This window comes from Pleurodeles waltl, chromosome 7, assembly GCF_031143425.1.
Source record: "Pleurodeles waltl isolate 20211129_DDA chromosome 7, aPleWal1.hap1.20221129, whole genome shotgun sequence".
In the NCBI taxonomy this organism is placed as follows: Eukaryota; Metazoa; Chordata; class Amphibia; order Caudata; family Salamandridae; genus Pleurodeles; species Pleurodeles waltl.
In genome coordinates, this window is record NC_090446.1 from 696,600,422 (window position 1) to 696,615,394 (window position 14,973).

The following is a 14,973-nucleotide window of genomic DNA, read 5'->3' on the forward strand; positions in this document are numbered from 1 at the left end:
GAAATGTCTGGGTTTGGTAGGTTTCCCTAGAAGGCTGCTGAGCCCAGTATCAAAAACGCAGGTGCCCCCCTGCAAAAACAGGTAGTTTTGTATTTGATAATTTTGATGTGTCCACATTGTGTTTTGGGGTATTTCCTTTCGTGGGCGCTAGGCCTACCCACACAAGTGAGGTACCATTTTTATCGGGAGACTTGGGGGAACGCTGGGTGGAAGGAAATTTGTGGCTCCTCTCAGATTCCAGAACTTTCTGTCACCGAAATTAGATGAAAAAGTGTTTTTTCTGGGCAAATTATGAGGTTTGCAAAGGATTCTGGGTAACAGAACCTGGTCAGAGCCCCACAAGTCACTCCATTTAGAATTCCCCTAGGTGTCTAGTTTTCAAAAATGCGGTGGTTTGCTAGGTTTCCCCAGGTGCCGGCTGAGCTATAGGCCAAAATCCACAGGTAAGCACTTTGTAAAAAACACCTCTGTTTTCTGTGGAAAAATGTGATGTGTCCACGTTGTGTTTTGGGCCATTTCCTTTTGCTGGCGCTAGGCCTACGCACACAAGTGAGGTACCATTTTTATCGGGAGACTTGGGGGAACGCTGGGTGGAAGGACATTTGTGGCTCCTCTCAGATTCCAGAACTTTCTGTCACTGCAATGAGAGGAAAAAGTGTTTTTTGGGCCAAATTTTGAGGTTTGCAAAGGATTCTGGGTAACAGAACCTGGTCAGAGCCCCACAAGTCACCCCATCTTGGATTCCCCTAGGTATCTAGTTTTCAGAAATGCGCTGGTTTGCTAGGTTTCCCCAGGTGCCGGCTGAGCTAGAGGCCAAAATCCACAGTTAGGCACTTTGCAAAAAACAGCTCTGTTTTCTTTGTGAAAATGTGATGTGTCCACGTTGTGTTTTGGGGCATTTCCTGTTGCGGGTGCTAGGCCTATCCACGCAAGTGAGGTACCATTTTTATCGGGAGACGTGGGGGAACACAGAATAGCAAAACAAGTGTTATTGCCCCTTGTCTTTCTCTACATTTTTTCCTTCCAAATGTAAGACAGAGTGTAAAAAAGCCCTGTAATTCACATGCTAGTATGGGCACCCCGGAATTCAGAGATGTGCAAATAACCACTGCTTCTCAACACCTTATCCTGTGGCCATTTTGGAAATACAAATTTTTTCTTGGTACTTATTTTTCACTTTTTATATTTCAGCAAATTAATTCCTGTATACCCGGTATAGAATAAAAATCCATTGCAAGGTGCAGCTCATTTATTGGCTCTGGGTACCTAGGGTTCTTGATGAACCTACCAGCCCTATATATCCCCGCAACCAGAAGAGTCCAGCGGATGTAACGGTATATTGCTTTAAAAAATCTGACATCGCAGGAAAAAGTTACAGAGTAAAACGTGGAGAAAAATGGCTGTTTTTTTCACCTCAATTTCAATATTTATTTTATTTCAGCTGTTGTTTTCTGTAGGAAACACTTGTAGGATCTACTCAAATGACCCCTTGCTGAATTCAGATTTTTGTCTACTTTTCAGAAATGTTTCGCTCTCTGGGATCCAGCATTGGTTTCTCACCCATTTCGGTCACTAACTGGAAGGAGGCTGAAAGCACAAAAAATAGTAAAAATGGGGTATGTCCCAGTAAAATGTCAAAATTGTATTTAAAAATTGGGTTTTCTAATTCAAGTCTGCCTGTTCCTGAAAGCTGGGAAGATGGTAATCTTGCCACCGCAAACCCTTTGTTGATGCCATTTTCAGGGAAAAAACCCACAGGCCGACCTTCTGCAGCCCTTTTTTCGCATTTAAAAAAAAAAAAAAAAAAACAATTCACTGTATTTTGGCCAATCTCTTGGTCTCCTTCAGGGGAATCCACAAAGTCTGGGTACCTCTAGAATCCCTAGGATGTTGGAAAAAAAGGACGCAAATTTGGCGTGGGTAGCTTATGTGAACAAAAAGTTATGAGGGCCTAAGCGCGGACTTCCCCAAATAGCCAAAAAAAGTCTCGCCACAGGAGGGGAAAAGGCCTGGCAGCGAAGGAGTTAAGAGGAGGGCTTTGGGCACCGGCACGTTTTTATCGACATATTAAGCATTGCTCCATACTTTATCGTTAATATCATATATCTACAAGTTGCCCAAGTTGCCAAATTTTTCCAGCACTTAAGAAAATCGAACACCTTGTGATCTCTAACCATTTTAAAGAACTACTCAAATGCTAATATTATCCTGACCATGGCTGGCAACTCCATCTCGGAGGGTGTTTGTTGCTTCTCTCTCACACTAGTCGAAACTGTTCTGCAGCTCACATCCTGATACTTTTTTTTACAAGAGAAGATTTTATCTCATTCCCCCAATTTTCTGTGGCTTATGGTGGCTTCCAGAAGTGGAATGCTTTTACCTGATTCGTTTTATAAGGTTCTCAGTGGCAATCTTGAGATCAGAGGCTGGTGCAATGACCACTGGTCCAGTTATATGTTGTTGCCTGGTTATGCCCTGACGCAGGGTGAAACTTCTACTGCTTCTCTGAGCAATTTGATATCCTTTGCATTTGGTCACCCTACGTAGTGGTCTAGATTACCCTCCCCTGTCCCTGGATTGAATTAAATGTCCTATGTATCAATGCATTGATAGCTTGTTCATCCCCAACAGAGTTATCAGATGGCCTCCTCATTTAAATTAATTGAGGAGACTTTGGGTAGACTGGGACCTTGTTGAATGTATCATAAATTAATGTAAAGTTCAAGAATATTACACATAGTTACCACAGGTGCAACTCATTGTGAACATTAGAAAAACATTTAACAGTAAGTGCTTTGCAAACAATACCTCTTTATTCGGCATTTGTGTTACCTGTAGCTGACTGTGAACATTTCCCCTTGTGTCTGGATGGTATTTGCAACATGGAGAAATGGGCTGCCTACTGAAGACTACCCATTTCCCCACTTCTTCTTCCCTTCTGTTCTTTGTTTTATGGTCTGTCGATGGCAGTGCATAGAGTTTCCCTGTAGGGCAGCATCCTGGAATGTGTGCCTGGCCTCTTTACTTTGCTAGAGGTCTTTGCCAGGGATTCTGTGAAAGGAACTTCCCAGACTCCTCTCTTTGGAGGGAAACACCAACCTAGCTTGAGAGGCTCAACGTTTCAGCTCTTGGTTGCATCTGACACTGATTGGCAGGGGATATCTGCCCAACTGCCTCACTCTTGGAAAATAAGCTGGAGCTACCCTGCCATCCTTATGGATCACTTATTCCTGCCGGACGCCAGATGCCTATTATTCCTTCAGCAGTTTTGAAAGCAATGGACGACTCGCTAGCTTGCTTTTTATGTGTTTATTTCTGAGATTGAATGTTTCAATTGTAAATGTGATGTCATTGTTACTGTACTTCATTAAATGGGAGTTCTATCTTACTTTTAAATCTTGTTCTGCTGATGTGAATCAGAGCAGATTGGTATGTTCCCCAGTGGAAGATTTCTTCCAATGTTGCGGAGATTCATGGGTCAGTTCCAAGATTAAAATAATGGCTGGTGACATACGAGTTCGGGGAAGTCCAGCCTCATTTGGAAACAGTTTCTTTTATTGTGGCCTCCATATTCATTTGCTATTTTTTCCTTTTCCTTCTCAGTCCAGCTGCAGTTTTACGCGGAAAGCGTGGGCGAGGTGTACATAAAGAGCCTGGAGACAGGCCAGTACTTGGCGATGGACAGCGACGGGCGGTTATACGCATCTGTAAGTATGAGGTTGGCATAGTGAGGGACATTCAGAGGGTTTGAGGACTCCAGAATAGCCCAGTTATGAGTAATGCTGACCACACAGAAGCAGTTAGACCCTGCCTAAAGGTTCTGCTCTAAATTGTGACCCTGCGCTGCCTTATATTAGAGACCCACAGAGCAGAAAGAAGCTGTTATGTTCTGAATATTTGTTGAGCAGCAACTTGGGCCAGTTCATAGTTTTCAGAGTTCCAGTAAGGCCCACCCATTCTCCTGTCCGCCATCTTATGTGAATTATGTTTGATATTGAGGCAGTCCATGAGTGTTTTCATGCCAGTAATTCAAGGCATGCTGGACATATGCATTTCATAAAGGGTTAAATAATGTTATTATTTCAGGTAGGGATTTTTATGAGCAATCCCCACTTCCTAAAATTCTTCAAAGGCATAGCAATCACACCACACATTCGGGAACTTTACTGGCGCCCAATACACAATCAAGCTCAATTCAAACTCCTTACACAGACATTCAAGGCACTACACAACTCAGACCCCACCTACCTGAACAGTCAAATCTTCTTTCACCACACCCATTCCCTTACATCACTCCTAAAGCGCGGACCAGCCTCCCACTCCACATCAGAGCCGCCTCCTCTCTTCTTGAATTCTGTAAGAAACTGAAGACCTGGCTCTTCAATTAACCAAACTACCATTGGTAGGACTATGCACACACTCCTGCTCAATACCAGGATACCCATGTGGGTGATAGTGCGCTTTGCAAATACACATAACATAACAATGTTTTTTACATCCCAGAGCATGCCTGAGCCTAAATTTACTGAGGGCTTCCCAGGCAGTGGTATGGTACACTTCAATTTTGTGGCTCCTGCAGAATTTCTTTGATGCTAAGTATATCAGTGTAATGCTTTGTGTTGCTTTGCACTACGGGGGCACCTGTGCAGATCTTCAGTGAGTAACCCCCTAGGAACGGAACAGGCAACCAGTAAGAAACCTCTGATGCATCACAAATGTTATATAGTGGAGCAATTTGTCGAAGATTGAATCATTTTAGACTAGCAAATATGGCTGTTGCCCCAGGCCTGCCTTATTTGTATTGAACTTGTGGAATGTTTTGGTTTATTTCTACTTTTTTTGATATTTTTATTGAAAACTTGCAGCACAGTACAGCACGTGAGCACAACATCAAGCACTATACACTTTATCAATGTGCATATCTTACATATAGATCTAAAACGTTATCTAATAATAATATGAACCAAGTTACCCAGATGAATACTTTTTCCTATTATATTGATACATCAATGACGGAGCATACATCACCTTTCAACTCATAGAATGAACATCAGTGTCATCTTGTTGTAGTAGATAAATATGAGAGGGTCCTAAAAATCCCTGGTAGAATATCTAGGATGCAATTCCACAGCATTTATTATGACTTGGTCGCTACAAACAAATCATATCTTGTTTACAGTGATTATGTCCAGGTATGACCGTTGCATCCAGAGCATGGCAGCTTACCTGCTTGCCAGCAGGAGCGCCATCAAAGTGATCCGCTGCGTCTTTTTAGGTATATCCATGGTGGCAGCCAGTGGGCCATGGACGGTGAAGGAGACAAGGAGGCTCCTCCTATAGCACTTAACAGTTCAAACACTTTAGGTGAACGATACACAGGAGAGATATATAAGAGGAAGAGCAAGAAGTGAGAGGAAGACTGAGGGAGATGGAGAAAGAAGGAGTGGGACCAGAATACTTTTTGGAGAGAGCCGGGGATCATGTGAGGTGTGGGAGGAAACCTGATAGGATGAGGGCAGAGGTGTTTACACCAACATTGCAAGAAGCACATGGGGAACTAAGAGGAAAAAAAACCACTCAAAGGAACACACTGCCTGCCAAGGCTAAGGAGACACCAGCATGCCACTGTCATTCAGTGGTCGTTTACAGCCATGCATTTGTCTTTGATTGGATCTTACCTCAGCGATAAAAAAGAATAAAATGTAAGTGAGTCAAAATAGAGACTCCAGGATGAGCAGGGTGTGAAAGTGAGCCGAAATCAAAGTGGAGTGTGGCTAGGTGCAAAGGCGGCAGACTCGGGTGAATTAAATGAGGTTATCAACAGGTGCCACCGACTGAGATTGAATCCTCAGTCACAGCAAGTGGCACAAGGGGTTTTCCATCCTAGAGTCCTGAAGAAGTACACCCCTTTAAAAGCAGCCGGCCCTCAGGCTTCCCTAAGTCTGCAAGGGCCCACGCAGGGAACACTTTTATATGAGTCCTTAAATCTTTCATCTGTTCTCGACTTCGAGCGTGAGTCGTCAGATGCCACAACCTCGTCCCATTTCTTAAAACAGAAACAGACACGTGCCTTATTGTGTTGGGGTTTTACCGAAGCAAACACCCGCCAAAGCGAAGTGCACTGCTACCCAGCGCTTCCAAACCCCGTTCAGACGGGTTTAATGCCAGAAAAAGCCAAAAAACGCTGTCAACGAGGTGCCGGGAAGTATAGACTTCCTCAGATTGCAAGGTATAAAATAGGGCTTTCGGCGGTGGAACATTTGAACTATTTTGAGACTGGCTGGTTAGCCTGCTTCCCCCCGTAAATCTGAGATTTTGATTTTGATTTATTCTGGGGAAATTGACACATAACGAGTTAATATATCGGCCCGGTATCTTTATGCACAGTGCTGGGGCAATACTGAAAGGCGCTTCACAAAGCAAAGCAGCGCAAACAAGAACGTTCATCAGCTTTCTGCTGCTAACGGATTTGAGCTGCAAAGATGGTTGCAAGTAAGTACGACACCAAGCATACGCGGTGTCAAGCAAAAGCAACCACCTTTTAAGGAGCCATAGTGGGGCAGCAATAGCATAAAAATATCCGAGGAATACGCGCAAAGCCAAATCTTATCTAGAGTGTTCTGGCCCTGCATCAAATCTGAAATCCTAATTCTGAATGTAACCGGGCGCTAATAAAGGGCACGCAGAATATCACTTTATGTGTGCATGCATAACTGAAACTAGACATTTTAATTGGGGTACTCTTGGACAGTTGTCATCGTGTTTAAATTTGTACTCTAGGGTGTACTTCGAGTAAGGTTCTCCGACTACACATTTCTTTAGTGGAAGTGAGCCGATTGTTTAATCGGTACTTCATTCTTAATGAATGTAGAGGGCACGATTTTTCTGCACTAGTGCGACACAGCACTGTAGATTTTCAATCGCAATGCGTTGCAGGAGTTTGCTCGCCAACACAATTATTTAAACTGAGGTATTTTTTGCCCAAATGTGAAAAGCAGATGCACCTTCCAGGGTCACCAATTTTTTGTGTGAAAGAAGCCATTCACTCTTATAATTTTAAAGGTGGCCACTTTAGACCACAAAGAAAACATGTAGGCCTAGGGCTAAAGCAAAACACACTGACTACAAAATGGTCGCCAGCCAGCTGGCCACCAAGGGCAAGGGTAATTAAATGCAACAGCTTCCAAATTGTTAGGTGTAGAAATGTCTCATTTCCTTTCTCAAAATGGTAACTGAAACTGCCAGTTGAAGTAAAACACCAAAAAATGCTTAGATGATGTACGGTCACTTATTGGGCTCGATAGCATACAAACCAAAGACCTCAAAGCAAAACGCCCCATGATCACATGCAGTTCTGTTAAAGCGTATTAATAGGATCTTCTAGTTTTCAAGATGTTAAAATTAAAACTTTGAAACTTAGGCATAGTAGCTTAATAGAGTTAACAAGATTGGGGGGAAAAAGAGCAAATACACATGTATCAAAAATATTTTTTATCTTACGTGTCAACTTAAAGGGTTTATCCACACATCTGGAATTTTGCTCACTGCCTTCCAATGGGTTATTATTGAAATCCCCTGAAGTCCCTGTTCAAATCCATATTTTAGATCCAGGAGTATCAACGATCGTTTTCAAGTAAGCTTAGTGAGCATAATTTTCTACATTTATCTGCATAAATCAAGTTGTCTTTGAAATGTCCACATCCTTGTAGGTAGAAGCCAATTCACAATCATAGTCGAGTCAGGGTTTCTCCAAATAGCATTTTAATCAGTAACACACTCCAATTCACCCCACAGTTTAATGGACGGAATGCAAATGTGTACTTTCTTAAATAAATACCAGGCAAATCGACAGAAGAAAATCAAAGACTGTTGGGCTAATATTGCTGACCGACAGTACCATTCCTGGTAACTGAGTGCATACTTTTGTTTGCATTGCTACTGTATGCGTTAAGTGGTTTAATGCAGTTGCTTACATCCACTGCCGCCTTAAATATTTTGTTTTATTTTTTTAGCAGTCACCAAACGAGGAATGCCTTTTCTTGGAGAGACTGGAGGAGAATCATTACAACACTTACAAGTCCAAGATGCATGCCGATAAAGACTGGTTTGTTGGTATCAAGAAGAATGGAAAGACCAAGCCTGGGTCGCGAACCCACTTTGGACAAAAAGCCATACTCTTCCTTCCACTGCCTGTATCGAGTGATTAAGGGATGCCTCCCACAGGTGACATTGAAGATCGTCCTTCTATCAGAAGGTGAACTCGCCAGTTTGAACCTTCTCAACAGTTGACACCTAGAACTTTCTTTGCACACATATTTCCAGTGTTCCAGTGGACCCTTTTGTTTCATACAGAAATTTGTATAAATTCCAAAATGGAAGTGAAGAGTTAATGTGTTTCTGAGAGCAAGGAGATCCTATTGGTTGAACAGGCATTGTCTCATTGACAATGGGCACTTCTCATGTTCATGAAGGTTATTTTTATGTTAGTGATGATTTATAGAAAGCAAAGAAACACTACCAAAGTGTCTGTAGCTAACCCTATCACAATACTATAGACTGCAGTGGTGGAAGGATAACGTAATACATATAGCCACAAATGTTCACCTGCTCTGTCGTCAACCCATTGCTACAGCCCTTAATGTGATGAATGTCTATGGTGTGTTTAAACCTCCTAAAACGTCTTTGTCTTCCTACATCCTTATTTAACACATATGGGAAGATGAAGAGTGGTATTGGTCTGGTCTCCGGTCACTGAAGCTGGAGTGCGCTGATCGCTGATGTGAGCAAACTATGAGCAAAAAGGAGATATTGTAGTCAGTCCAAAGAGATGGAGGATCAGTCAGTTTGTGGTTTCAGTCTAGTTCCAGTAGTCAGATGCCTTGTCCACTAAAACCATTGTTTGGCTCCAATTGATGTCCAGACTGTCAGTAGTAACAAAGAGTGCAGTGACCGATTCAACTGACATTTGGGCGTCACTTGTCTCTCTCCCTAGCAGGAACCTTGCCTTCTGTGGGGAGGTTTAAGAAGAACACAATTCAGTGGAGGAACCATTTTAAGTTGCCTTCAACCCAGCATGTGTCATGTGCACAAAACATCCTCTTTAGTGTCTGTAGAAGCATTGAGAGTCAATTCACTTCACTGTACGAGACTAGACTCTCGCACTCACGTAAAGAGATTTAGTAGCGAAGACTAATGGTACCAGGCTAGAGCTGCTGCATCAGAGCCTACAAGTTACTTTCAGGCAGTTTGAGGAGTGTCCGATGAAGCTGTAAGATGGTATTTTCATTGTGGTTCGAGCCAACTGCCCATCGCCTTGATTGTGTTACATGGGACCAGGAGTGAAACCCGGTCGACAATGTAAGGATATATATATCAAGAATGAAAAAATCACAAGTAATATTTATGAACATAGCCAACAAAACAAACTAAGAAGATATAAATGTGAATACGTACATATCATGGATCACTGATAGATCTTTTGTTTGAAAACCACTGTGGTAGATCACCACACACACAGTTCACTAGCAAGGCCAGGGGTGACTAATTCAAATGTACGAGTGCCAGATTTGTGCAGGGTTTTCAGGATATTCACATAAAATGTATTCGCATCCAGTGGATCTAATGGGAACTAAGTTACATAGCCAGTATTTGTCCTGAAGCCGGCCCTCCTAGACCTATGTTGGATGCCTCAAAGAGAGGTATCGATAATGACATGGACGTTCTGAGAAAGCCATTATGAATGGCGTCCTCGCTGTGTAGGAACACTCTGCCTATAATGGAAGCCACATGCATTGCTCCTGTGCAAAGTGATGATCTGCTCAATACCTGTTGAAAACAAAGTAAGACTGCTAGTGTTGGCGAGCACGACTGATTCTGTAGCCAGGCATTTCAGGCAAGACTAGGTGTCTTTTTTTGGTGCGGCCTGCAGGGCACACAAGAATGCACCCAAAAGCAGTAGATGCTGCCACTCCAGCTATGTTTTAGAACTCCTAAAAAGACCTATCTATACAACTTTTTCTACTGGGCTATCCAAGGGCTCCCTTGCCCCCCAAGTGACCTGTGAGCGGCTGCTTTTTATGGTGTATTTCAAACAGAGCTAAATGTACACCAAGGAACTCACTCCCCACAAGGAAACTTGAAAGTCGCCATTTTGAGCTGAACAGGGAAACAGCAGAGATATTCTGAAAGTGTGGTCTTTGTAAATCCCAGATCCTCCCAAGCACGTCAAGGACCAGGAGAAGGACTATGTAAACAAAACCTAAGACCTGCCTTATTTTATGTTAAAGATCGTATGTATGTTGTGTATTTATTAGAACAATATTGTAAGCATAACACATAGAAGAGTATTACCTGCAGCATATCAACTTGATTAAAAACATATCATTAATGAGGTTTAAGCGAAGGTTATTTAGGATGAGTTTGAGACCGTAATGAATTTTGCCCTTACTGCCTCGGTGGTGGGAGGTTCCGGGTCCACTTTCACGCCTTCTGTGTGACCGTCTTCTGCTTTCATTATCTTCTCACTCTAAAAACTTCCACAGGCACACTATGGACTGTGCCTAGAAGTCTTTTCCCTCAGACCCAGTGTGTGGAGATGGAGCCAAATCTTTGAGGATGAATTTGTGTGGTGTGCGATGCATATTGATGTGTTGTCTGAATTCCCTCTTAGTATCTTCCTTGTCCGTGACAGTCAAAAGTGGCCGGGTTTCCAATGTGTATTGTAAAATTATAGGTTTACTACTCAAGCTCAGAAAACTCCTTAAAATGTAACTTTTCAAGATGTCCTTAAGTGAAGCACACTTGCATGGGTAAAGGCTGGATTTTGCTAGCAATTGACACCTCGCTTTGATGCTGCTCCAAAGTGAGCATTGGGTGACATTGTAGTGCTTTAAAAAACTCTGCATAGGAACAAAGAAGTGTAAGCCAAAACCTTGATGCGTAGGCTGAGGTCCATTGCTTTAGAACCCAGGGCCTCATTTTCAAGAATCTGACGCATCAATTTTCTTGCACCTGCTGCAAATGCCTTAATGATGCCATGGATGTGCTGTATTTACAATACGGGGCTCCATGGCACACGTTTTCATAGATGCATCAGAAATTCGGATGCATCTGTTGGCGCTAAAGTGACGCATTGCTGGAGTTGCATCATAAAACTGATTCCATTCCAGCAATGTGTCAGAACACAGAGGAGAGTCCTAAGTTAAAAGCCCTGTGTCAATCCTCATGCTTGGTCTGAGCGGGCATAAGAATGTTGACGCAGTCAAGTCGCAGAGTGACGCATTGAAAAGTTGTGAATTTCAGTGTGTCAATTCTGCATGACTTTTAACGTGGGAATATCTACCCTCCATACATTATACCTGGCACAGGTATAATGTGATGCAGGCCCCTACAAACTGACGCATTGGGCCCAATGCATTAGTTTGTAGATAAGGAGCAGTGTGGAGCACTGATTGCTCCGCTGCTGCGTCAAAAAAAAAAAAGATTCAATGGCAGCACAAGCTTCTTGTAATGCAAATGAGGGTTTCTTTTCCTCTTGATTGGTCAGCTCCCAAATTGTATCTGTTGCTGCTGAAACAACAGCTCGTCCTGGCCCTTGCAGCAGAACAGAGAGGCACAGTGGAGTATGTCAGCTGTCGAAGAAGGAAAGAAGCAGCCAGGAACTCCTGGTTTCTCTGGAATATTATGGCTCTTGTCCATACCTTGAGATAGACCTCAGATAGGCTCCATGATGGCCTGCTCAACATAGACTTCCGAAAAGACTCATTCTATAACCTAGAACCAAGCATCTCTAGAGTCTGAGGTGAGTCATATTAAGTGAAACAGAAGTAATAGGTCAAATGTATCTTTTGCAGCAGTCTTAAACACTGGATTGGTTAATTACCATCTACTTGGAGTACTCTCCATCTAAAATTGGACCCCTAACAGATTTTTCAGTTTGCGTATAAAATGTAGTCTTGAACTTGATTGATAAAGTGAAATGTCCTGAGATCGCATGTGCCAAAATGGAGAAGGGGTTCCGTGTACACGCTTGCCAGTCGATGCTTCAACAAAAACATGGTATGGGATACATCTGCAGTAATCGCATTAATGCACATTTCTTGCATTTCTATAATGTATAATATTACATTATTGCCACGTTACTGAAACACAAAATTACTACATTTTGTGTGGGCAAAACTTACAAGTGAATAGGTGTTAAAGGAGCATGTTCTGTCTCTGCACATATTCGTTTTTCATCATTTATTACTTATTTCCCATTTATCTGTAGGAAATTTTAAATTAAATCCAAGGTAATGCCGCAAATCCTGGCTGCAGTAACACAAGTACCACATTAGGGTATTACCATAAATTTAGGAACACATTGAAAATTAGGACCAAAACTCTTTCAATATTTATATAAACACGTTTTCCAGCTCAGCTAAAATTTAAAGTGATTCCAAGAGGATGTGGTGGAAAGAGAACCAGCTTCACTTTAGAATTGTGATCTTACATAGCAAGCTAAGAAGTTGTTCCAGTAAAATCACTATGATTCATTGTTTATAACGTTTGGCAGCAGTGGAGAGGCATTCTCAAAAACTAAACTTACAGCAGAAAGGATATGAATAAAAAAACAGAAAAAGCAGAGGTGCCTAGAGACAGGCCAATTCAGGTAAGTGGGTTTGTGAGCGCTATCGAACACTGGCAGAGGCGGAGTGGACATTCTGCCCCCATGGCATTTCCTTGCGCTGAAGGGTTGCGGGGGGGACTTTCAGAGCAGGATGGGGTTCCATCGCTCAACCAAGCACCCATGACCAGATTCTAGTAGTGGCCTTCTCCATTGAAGGAGCAACTTAAACATTTTAGTTTCAAATCCTGCCCTGGATGCACGGAGGGGCAGTACCTGGAGCAGTGATTCAATGGGATGTTAAAACAGCCAAGCCGGCAATTAGGGAGATAAAAGGATTGAACATATTGGTCCAGTGATGTACATTGTGTTCTTACTGGTAATGGATGTATTACATTTTGCGACCTCACTCAAAGGCTGCATATTGGTTGTAGGAAATCCGAGAGACCAGTATTTTGATTTGAGCTTTGACAGAGCCAAACACAGACCAGTTCCTGATAGGTAAACTGGTGTCTGAGTCGTACCTGACTCGTCCTTGGTAACTTGGGTCTGGTAGCAAAGACTTCCTAAGAGAAATGCATGCAGCACATCTCTGGCAATATCAAAACAACACAGTGAAATAGTAAATAGCTTATAATTTCCAAATTAGGAATAATATTTTATAGCTCTAACTACCACGCTTCTTCCATTTCTCAATGCTGTAAATAAGAGGTGATACCCTTCCCATCTCCTATGGTACTCAACTTAACGCACTTCAAATGTGGTGCCGGGGTTCAAGCTGATGACCTCCAGAATAACGCATTGGTCAGCAGCGAGGGCTGAGCTCCTTGAGCCGTTCAGGTGTAGCAAAACCGATTTATAATGCTTATTTTTAAAATCCAACTTTGGAGAAGTAAAATAAGAAGAATATTTCCTAAAAACAGGTACCAAACGCCGGCAGTACATTTGTTTTAGGTACTAAAGAAAGTAGTGAGCCTGGCACTTTGTTTTGTTAGAAAATATAGAAGAGTTGTGCTTTTAACAACAGTTCTACTCACTTGTAGCAGCAATGTAAAATTGTGTGGCCTGGCTGTAGCATCTCTGGTAACTTGGCACTCCGGCTCTTGTTCTCACTTTTGTAGATGTACTAGCAACTTGCATATTAGATTTAAGCACCATGCACCAGTGGCGTAGCAAGAAGCCGCAGCCCATCCTTTAGGGCGGAGGGGCCACGCCCCCACCACTTTTCACCCCTCATGAAGAGTGCCTGTCAGGCTGAGCAAAGGTCAGCCTGTCAGACACTCTTCATGTTCAGCTCAGGCAGCCAGGCGTGAGCTGAACTTTGCTGGGCTGAAGAGGTCACAGCTCCTATGGGCGTGACCTCCTCAGCTCAACAAAGGTGCTTCGAGGCCCTTCCCCTCGGTGACGAGGGGAAGCGTCAACCATTGACTTCAATCTAGGTGCTTCAGGTTTAAGCCCTAAAGCGCCCAGGGCGAGTGTCAATCATTGACTCCTCGTCACAAAGTGGGGTGAGGTCAGAAGTCTCACTGACCCCATCCCACTCTGTGATGAAGTTGGGACTGCTGCCTTCCCTCATTGGATGACCTAAGGTGAGCCAGTGAGAGAAGACATCAGTCCCAACCCTCCTGGGACCTCCGAGCTGAAGTTAAGTGTGTGTGTGTGTGTGTTTTTTAAATGAATGTTTGGTGTGTGCGTGTATGTTTGAATGTTGATGACTGTTGTGAATGGATGTGCGTGCATGTGTGAATGAATGAGTGTGAGTGTGCTTCTTGTCCGGCCCCCTCCCTCCTAAAATTACCGGTCGCCACTGGTAGCAAGAGTGCCTTGCGCCCCAGTGCAAGTAAAGAAAAAGCACCCCTGCCATGAATGCCAAAAATCTGCAGCTGTCAGAATTTAGCAGGCCCCTCAGACCTCTGGGCCCGGGTGCCACTGCACCTGCTGTACCATTGATAGCTATGCCCCTGTTCTCCCTAGCCTTCTTTCTCATTCCTCCTTTACTGCCCTTTGCACTTTCTCCACTGCCCTATAAATATTTACTCCCTCACTGTTCTTCATTCTTCTCAAATGTCTACACTCTTGCCCTGTCACTTTCTGTCCTTCATCTCTCCACCCTATTGGATTAGCTCACCACTCCTCAATGTACTTTTGCATTCTTCCCTATACCCGTTTCTCTACATTATCTCCATTGTTCCTCGTATCCCTGCGCCTTCTTTTTTTTCTTCTCTCCTGCATCTTCCTTCTCCTTCGTTGTCTCTCCACTGCTCAGTAACACTCCATTCACTCCATCACCTGAAGGAAGGCAGAGGACACAGCGCTAGATGGGTACAGAAAGACGAACAGAGGCACCACGAAGAACAGAAACGGGGAGG

The 14,973-nt window shown here is 43.2% G+C and overlaps 1 protein-coding gene across 1 annotated transcript in view; it reads left to right on the forward strand.

Moving 5' to 3' along the window:
• FGF1 (fibroblast growth factor 1) overlaps window positions 1-10,387 on the forward strand; it is a 328,310-nt gene extending 317,923 nt beyond the window's left edge. The window contains exons 3-4 of the mRNA XM_069244700.1: window positions 3,604-3,707; window positions 8,013-10,387. Of these exons, the coding sequence (XP_069100801.1) occupies window positions 3,604-3,707; window positions 8,013-8,207 (299 nt within the window). The 3' untranslated portion in view covers window positions 8,208-10,387. The remainder of the gene's footprint in view (window positions 1-3,603; window positions 3,708-8,012) is intronic.
• Window positions 10,388-14,973: the final 4,586 nt, after the last annotated feature.